This window comes from Lipotes vexillifer, unplaced genomic scaffold, assembly GCF_000442215.2.
Source record: "Lipotes vexillifer unplaced genomic scaffold, Lipotes_vexillifer_v1.1 scaffold318, whole genome shotgun sequence".
Classification (NCBI taxonomy): Eukaryota; Metazoa; Chordata; class Mammalia; order Artiodactyla; family Lipotidae; genus Lipotes; species Lipotes vexillifer.
This window is the reverse complement of record NW_006795060.1, coordinates 19094-27306: the sequence shown is the minus strand read 5'-3', so window position 1 is coordinate 27306 and position 8213 is coordinate 19094. Positions and strand designations below refer to the sequence as shown.

At 38.7% G+C, this 8213-nt stretch overlaps 1 protein-coding gene across 1 annotated transcript in view; it reads left to right on the top strand.

Annotated features, from left to right (window-relative positions):
- The window catches only part of PPEF1 (protein phosphatase with EF-hand domain 1), a gene marked incomplete at its 3' end in the record, with an annotated part of 145810 nt that overhangs the window by 125216 nt on the left and 12381 nt on the right, over positions 1 to 8213 (top strand). Inside the window, exons 13-14 of the mRNA XM_007467404.1 lie at positions 5653 to 5838; positions 7204 to 7346. Coding sequence (XP_007467466.1) covers positions 5653 to 5838; positions 7204 to 7346 — 329 coding nt within the window. The remainder of the gene's footprint in view (positions 1 to 5652; positions 5839 to 7203; positions 7347 to 8213) is intronic.

Genomic DNA, 8213 nt, shown 5'->3' with positions numbered 1-8213 from the left:
AAGAGTGTTGGACTTTGTCAGTGGTTTTCGGTATCTATTAGGATGATCATGTATTGTTTGTCCTTTATTCTACTAATGTGGTGTATTACATTGGTTGATTTCAGATGTTAAACCAACCTTACATTTCTGGGATAAATCCCACTTGGTCATGGTGTATAATCCATTTTGTATGTTGCTGGCTTCACTTTGATACTTTTCGAGGCCTTTTTCTTTGTAGGCAGTTTAAAAATTACTAATTCAGTCTTCTTTCTTGCTATAGTTCTATTCAGATTTTCTACTTCTTCTTGAGTAGTTTGTATCTTGGTATCCTTGATAGCTTGTATCTTCCTTGAAATTTGTCCATTTCATCTAATTTATCTAATTTGTTGGCCTAAAGTTGTTTGTAATATATACATATATGTGAAATATATATATATTAAAAAATTTTTTTTAATATCTGCAAAGTTGGTAGTGATGTCTTCTCTTTCATTTCTGATTTTAGTAATTTGAGTCTCTTTTTTTCTTGGTCTCGCTAAGGTTTGTCAATTTTATTGGTCTTTTCAAAGAATCAACTTTTGGTTTTATTGACTTTTCTCTATTGTTTTTTATTCTCTCCTTCACTTATTTCTGCTCTAATCTTTATTATTTCCTTCCTTCTGATTTAGATTTATTTTGCTCTTCTTTTTCTAGTTTCCTAAGGTGAGAGGTAGTGTCATTGATTTGAACTCTTTTTCCTTTGCTAATGAAGCTGTAAGTTTCCCTTAAGTACTGCTTTAGCTCCATCTTGTAAGTTTTGCTGTGTTGTGCTTTAGTTTTCAATCATCTCAAAGTATTTTCTAATTTCTCTGGTGATTTCTTCTTTAACCTATATGTTTTTTAGGAATATGTTGTTTAATTTCTGTATATTTGTGCATTTCCCATATTTCCTTCTCTTAATTATTTCTGCTTGAATTCAGTTGTGGTTGGAGACCATACTTAGCATGATTTAAATCCTTTTAAAACTTATTGAGGCTTTTTTTTTTAATGCTCTAGCATATGGTTTATCTTGGAAAATGCTCCATGTGCTCTTGAGAAGAAAATGTATTCTGTTCTTATTCAGTGAAGTGTTATATATATATAGCTGTGTTTTAATATAATATTTATAATAATTGGTTTGAAATCCTTGTCTGCTAAGTCAACTTCTAATCCCCTCAAAGGCAATTTCAATTGTCTGCTTATTTTCCCCTGTATGTGTGTGTGTGTGTGGGGGGGGGGTTGCATATCTTGTAATTTTTTGTTGAAAACTGGATATTTTAGGTAATATAGTAACTCTAATTATTTCCATGCTCCTCTGGGGCTTGTTATTATTTGCTTTCTTGCTCATTTATTTGTTTAATGGCTTCTCTGGACTAGTTTGGTTAAGTCTACACCCTGAGCTACACCCTGAGCGTGGAGTCTTAACCACTGGACTGCCAGGGAAGTCCCTAAACTGTGATTTCTGATATAAAATAATCTCTAATCAATGAGGAGAAAGAGAGGCGGGAGGATAGAGAGGGAGAGGAAGAGGTAATAAGAGAGAAATAGAATTCATCACTGGCTTGTGCATTCAAAGTATTTAGAAATCAAAGAAGTATAAGAGGCATCCTATAGCAAGTAGGAAAAGATGCCTCCTTAAATTTTGATATCCAAGTTCCAAAGACCAAAGGTTATAGTGAAGAAAAAGGATGATGCCAAAAAGATTGGAGTTGCACAAGAAGAAAATCAGGGAGTCTGGAAGCTTGGATGAGTTAGAATTGTAGAGAGATGGAGCCTTGAGAAGTGGGAGGGAGGAAACTGGTGGTCATTATTCTGTAATAGAACCTCCCCTCACCCCAACAGTGTAGATGAGGCATCTTACAGACTCAGTGTACATGACTGGAGCTGACACAGGGTAAAATTGACCAGAATCTCATTCCCGATATTTTAATAATTTCATTTGTACCTTTAATTTTCTTTCCTCATTTCCTGGTACGTCATGGACATGCACACTTTAGTTAGCTAGAGTTGAAATTTCCAGATAAAAACAGATTTCACAATTACTTTATTTCTTAATATCTGTGAGCTGTGTTGCAGTAAAGATCATAGGCTATTTGTTCCATACTCATGGAAGTGCCTGATTCTTGGCAGAGTGCTGTAATTTAAATTTTATCTTATATTCCCTGAGATGTGGGGGATGTATGTATTCATAGCTGAGTCATCGTATAGAGGCAAGCGTGACCTCTTCCTTCAGGACAGACTTGAAACAACAAAGAGACCAGAAAGGTTTAAAAAATAATTTAAATTATTTATGTCCTGAGTGACTCCCTTCTCTTAATCCACTTAACAAGTAAAATTTATTGAGTACCTACTATGTGTCAGGCACTGTTCTAAGCTTTTGAGAAAGTAAGTGACCTAAGATCTATTCCCTCAGGGAGTTTATGTTTTAGGGGGAGGAGCTAAATAATATGTATATATGAAGTTATTTATATAATATTACATATATAATTATATAACAATACCAAGTAACTATGTTAAGTGAGAAGTTCTATGGAAAAAATTAAAACTAGAACAAGGTTAGGGGAAACAGAGAACTGGAGGTAGGGGACAGAGTTGCAATTTTAAATAGGGTAGTCAGCTTCACTGAGAAGGCTCCCAAGAGTGAAATGCCTTTTTTGTAGTCACTTGGCTAGTCACTGAATGATAGAGCAGGATTTGATCCCAGATCTGACTTTAATGCCCATGCTCTTTTTCTGAAGGGAAAGATGATTGAAGAGTGATAGGAGAGGGCTTCCCTGGTGGCGCAGTGGCTGAGAGTCCGCCTGCCGGTGCCACGGAGCGGCTGGGCCCGTGAGCCATGGCCGCTGGGCCTGCGCATCCGGAGCCTGTGCTCCGCGGTGGGGGAGGCCACAACAGTGAGAGGCCTGCATAATGCAAAAAAAAAAAAAAAAAAAAAAAAAAGAGTGATAGGAGATCTCAAGAAAGTAATGAGCTACTCTAGTCTCCCCTCATCCAATGAGGCGATGGGTAGGCAAGGAGTAGGTATCTAAAGCCATCTAGGTACTTGGCTGAAAGGTTTGGACTGAGCACAGCTTTTAAGATGACATATTCAAAAGCTGGAAGGAGGACACATAACTAAGGGAAAATACAAAAGTGAATCTACAGTGTTAGTGTCTTAGAAGAGAAGCGTTTAGATACATCTTTCAGAGCTATTATCTCTCCCCAAAAGCATACTTTTGAAAACTGGATTACTTAAAACTGTAGGCAAGCATGGGACACTTGCAGGATTTATTTTGGATTTAGGAGGTGTAAAGGCTGAGACACAAATAGATTTTTGTTGACCAGGTCATACAAAAGTTGTCGTTCAATAAAAACCTTTCCAATGTTTGGTTTGAAAATTTTCAGGAAGGAATGTTGTAAATACTTATTCTTTCATGCACTCCCAAAGGCCCTTGCATTTCAGTGGAGAGGGTGTTTTTGAGAGGAAAGAGATTGTCTCTGCTGAGGAATTTGTTTCACCAACAAGGTGACTTTTATAGCATTTTTTGTTTCTGAGCCTCAGAATTAAATCTATATTGTCGTCACAGTCTCTGTAAAGTTTATGAATGAATGGATTCTGGACAGAGAAAAGAAATGCAGAACTCATTGAGTGGATGGTTCTGAAGAAGCTCACTTCTATAAAATTGATACCCCTTTTGACCCCTTATGACCTTGAACCAAAGAAAAATGAATGTTAGCTATATCTTCCTCATTTCATTGAGGAGTCAGCTAAGGCCCGAATAGGTTCCATGGTGACATAGGTGACTCTTGAAGAGCTAACTCCATGGCCAGTGCTTATTCTAGTTTAACAGGGTCCCATCGTATGTACATTTAATTTATGTAAATTTCAAGTATATACATATGGCAAAAAGGAGAAAAAAGTATAAAATTTTAGTTTCATATAGTTTATCATATGTTCTATATTACCACATACATAAAATATTCACATATCCATATGTCTGTATAGGGTTTTATATACAAAATCATGTATACTGTGCTTTAAGAGTAATTTAGAAGGTTTTCCTGGGGTAATTTTGGCTGTAAATGACTTGCATCTCATGTAGGAATTTAAAAGTTAATCCCCTCCTTATAAAACACACCTCCTTGTGTTCCATGTTTTCTCCTTCATTATACTAAAGGTCAGATCATGTCTCCCAGACATGAATTCATGGTGTAAGATTCAGATATGGCTCAGTTTCAAATGCAAGTGTTATTTTCATCATAATCACCAGCAAAGTAAATGGGTTCCATTATATTTATTTGTAGGGTAGGGTTGTGCCAGTGTTGGAATTCAGTGGGGGAGAAAGGAGAATCCTGATCTGCATCTTTTTAGGTGGTTTTAATTCTCACTTCAGTCAATCATCAAAAAATCAATCATCTGCAAGTGTCCGGAATGTGCCTGGTGCACAGTTTCTCCAGTTCTGATGAGGTGCTTAGCATTCCAGAGAAGTTCTCCTACCAGTTCTGTTCTCTCCACCTCACTGTCTTTCCCCTCACTTATTTCTAGCTCCCCTTCAATACCAGACCTATAAATGGGTGTACAGTCAGGTTTAGTGGGACAACCATTTCTGGTCTTTTTAAGATCTGATTTGGACTCACTAGAATAACTGCACAACTTAAAATACATGCTTCTTCATGCCCTTCAAAGAAACGTGGAAAATACAGTCTATTAGACTATGAAAAATTAGAAAATAAAGTCTGTTAGAACTTTGAGATACTTCACAAGTCATCTGGCCCAAACCTCTGATTTTAAAGAAAGTAAGACCCAAAGACTTTTCTCAAGGTTGCATAGCTTTAGCTACAAAGCTAGTTTTTCACACTACTGCTGCAGCTCCCATAGGAGATGTTTGAATAAAGAAACATTATATGTAGATCAGAGCTACAAACAGGGAGACCCCAATTTTTTATGAAAAAATTATTAGAAACTTGGGTCTTCAGTCGTGAGCATCATGCAGCCTGCACTTGCCTCTTTCATCCCCACAAGGAAATGTTATGCTAATAACATACTTGTGGAAAACCAGTCAATGGCTAAATGTACTGCTGAAGCTGAGAATGTGCTTATCAAGGGGGGCAAAAAGTGAAGGAGATGCTTTACAAGATATTCTTGGATGAACAGTTGCCTATATTTGTGATGGGGAAAAGGCTTTATCATGCTATGTACTCAACAGGACAAAAACCAGGGCCAAAACCATAGCTGGGAGACTTACCTTATCTCTTTGAACATATTAAAAACACCAAGTGCCTGTATGTTCACTGTGGGGAGCTACTTTCTCCTTTGAACATGGCAGTGAAGTTCTTTTTAAGAGAAGAGACCCTGTAGGTTAAGCAATTGTGAAGCAATTGCGATGGAATTAAAAAAAAAAGAAAAGAAAAAGCCCAAGGGCTGATCCTTCATGGTTACTAAGTATTGCTACATTGGTTATTGGGGATGGGTAGAAAGGGATTGTGGTGGCTATGGGCATTCAAATTATTCTGGAAAAGATTCATGGAGGAGATGAGTGTGAAACAGTTTTGAAGGAGGAATGAGAAATAGTGAGACTTTGGGATAACTTGGGATAATATTTCTGGAAAAGAAGTTGGAATCTAGAAAGATAAACTCTCACTTGTAAGTGGCAGCCTAATCTGATTTGTTGTTCCAAGGTTATCGACATTCTGTGGAGTGATCCGAGAGGCAAAAGAGGCTGTTACCCAAATACAAGTCGAGGAGGGGGCTGCTATTTCGGACCAGACATTACCTCCAAGATTCTTAATAAATACCAGTTGAAGATGCTCATTAGGTCTCATGAATGTAAGCCCGAAGGGTATGAAATTTGCCATGATGGGAAGGTAAGCTAACAGTGTTGGTGACATCATCAGACATCCTTCCCCCAAGCCTAGTCTTTCTTCACAGGATGTGTCTGACCTCGAAGCCCACAGGAAAATGTCTTCCCTAGGCCCAAAACAGAACTGCATGCTTTGGTAGATCACTGTCCCTCACCCTAAGAGATATTTGGTTTATTTCTCCGATCTTCCCAAATCCCAGAGATAGAGGCTCTGACACATGGCACCTAGTACACACACAGAAAGGCTTTGCTCTGTGCTAATCGCAAGGCAAATCTCCAGTAGTGGGGTTAAGAATGTACTTATCCTCACTGAGCACAGAAAGGCAGCCTTGAATCCAGTTTGCTCTCTTTCACCTTTTGCACTTTCCCTGTGCAGAGCAGAACCACAAAACATAATTCTCTTCTATTCACTGAGTAGGTGAGCTCTAGCAAGTCCCTCTCTGTGGGCAGTTTCGCTGCAGCCACTAAAATGGAATGCGTTGTGCTTCTTCAGTGGTGTCTGATAGGCTAGAGAGGCGAGGCCTGAGGAGCTGGTTTCTTGTCCCAGGTTGTCCTGGGATGCCCCCTTTTCTCATAGTGAACAGCAGTAATTAAAAAGGAATACCAAATTGCATGGCCTTTCCTTCTATTTCAACACTTGCACTTTTCCTAACTCTTTTAGTTCATTGGAGGCTCATACTGACATTGCGAGATGGTAAGGCAAGTATTATTTAGGGTTTATTTGTAATAAGAAAACGGGGAGAAAGTAGCAGTGGTTTGTCTGAAGTGACCTGCCCATTAGGGCAGGACTGGGCCTAAACCAGCTTTCCTGTCACTGACAAGTATTACCCTCCCAAGGCTCCCCATCCTCCCCCACGCCCCCAAGGCTGGTTCCTTGCCAACAGAGTGGCCATGGTCCCTTATCTAGCCACTATTTCTCTGACCTTAAAGCACTGGTTTTGTGGGGGGCCCTGAACCCTCTAAATCAGTCAGCTACAGACAAAAGAAAAGGACTGTGATACTAGACAAGTTTTATTTTGAATGCTCAAATAGCACAAGGAAAGAAAATAAAGGCTTTACCCCCTTGGAAAATTAGAATTTACAGAACTGAGCATTAAGGAGGATTGTAAGATACAGAACTGAAATTGTACACAAGATTGCAAGGCCATGCACTGTGGGGATGAGTGGCTAGAAGTTAGTACTCCTGGAGACGGTGATTTAAAAGCCTTGTTTCTCTTCAATGGAATCACAGGAAATCCCATCAGACTTGGATGATTTGTATGGATTTTGAACTTTGATTTTTGCTTTTTAAGAATTGAGCTGTTTCTGACTTTATTGAAGGACCTTTTGAGAACTAAATCTATGTGAACCTCACACTCTCTTTAACCAGGTTATTACTGTATTTTCTGCATCTAATTATTATGAAGAAGGTAGCAATCGAGGAGCTTACATCAGACTGAGTTCTGGTACGCCCCCCCGATTTTTCCAGTACCAAGTAACTAGGGCAACATGCTTGAGGCCTCTTTACCAAAGGTATGTATACTCTAAGGAGATTTTTGAGCTCTGGTACTAGTGACCAAGTAGAACCAGTCCAGAGTGACTAAGAGCACCCATGGGAGTGAAGAAAATGACTTACTCGTTACTCATTGGTATAAACAAAATGGAAGTAATTCCAGAAGCCAAGTGGTGAATGCGCTCATATTTGAAACCAAGAGCAGCAATTTTCAATGTATACATCTCTTTAGATGGATAAAGCCATCAGCATCCACAAACAGTCCCTAACTGAATATAAGGAAAAGAAAGTCTGTGCACGCACCCACTCCTGTAACCTCCAGCCTTCTCTGCCCCCAGACAGCCCAGTCTGCTCTTGCCTCTTTGTCTCTTCTCTACCCAGAAGTGTATGTGACTGAGTTGAGTATGTGTCTCTGTGTGATGGCATTCATAGCTTATCTCCCTTTCCTCCCTTTGACATTAGCTTTTTAATATTTTTTGTATTATAGAATGAATATGTTTATTGTTAACAAGTGAGACAAAATAAAGATGTATAAAGAAAATGTTAGTGATCTTCCCTCCCAGTACTTCTGAGTAATTCTTTTCCCCAGAGGCAACTGAAATTAATAGCCTAGAGAGGATCTTTCCACCCTCTTCTCCTTGCTCCTACAAAAATAGACAAGCAATTACTCATTCATTGAATTAAAAAAATGTTGAGCACCTACTATGTGTCAGACACTGTTGTAGGCACAGACGATATTGAAATAAACAAAATAGGCAAAAGTCTTTTCCCTCATCAAAGCTCATCCCTGTGGGAGGAGAAAGGCAGTAAACAACATACATACATTTTTTTTTAAAAAACAAAGATAGAATCACACTGCACGGTCTATTCTGCAACTGACTCTTTCC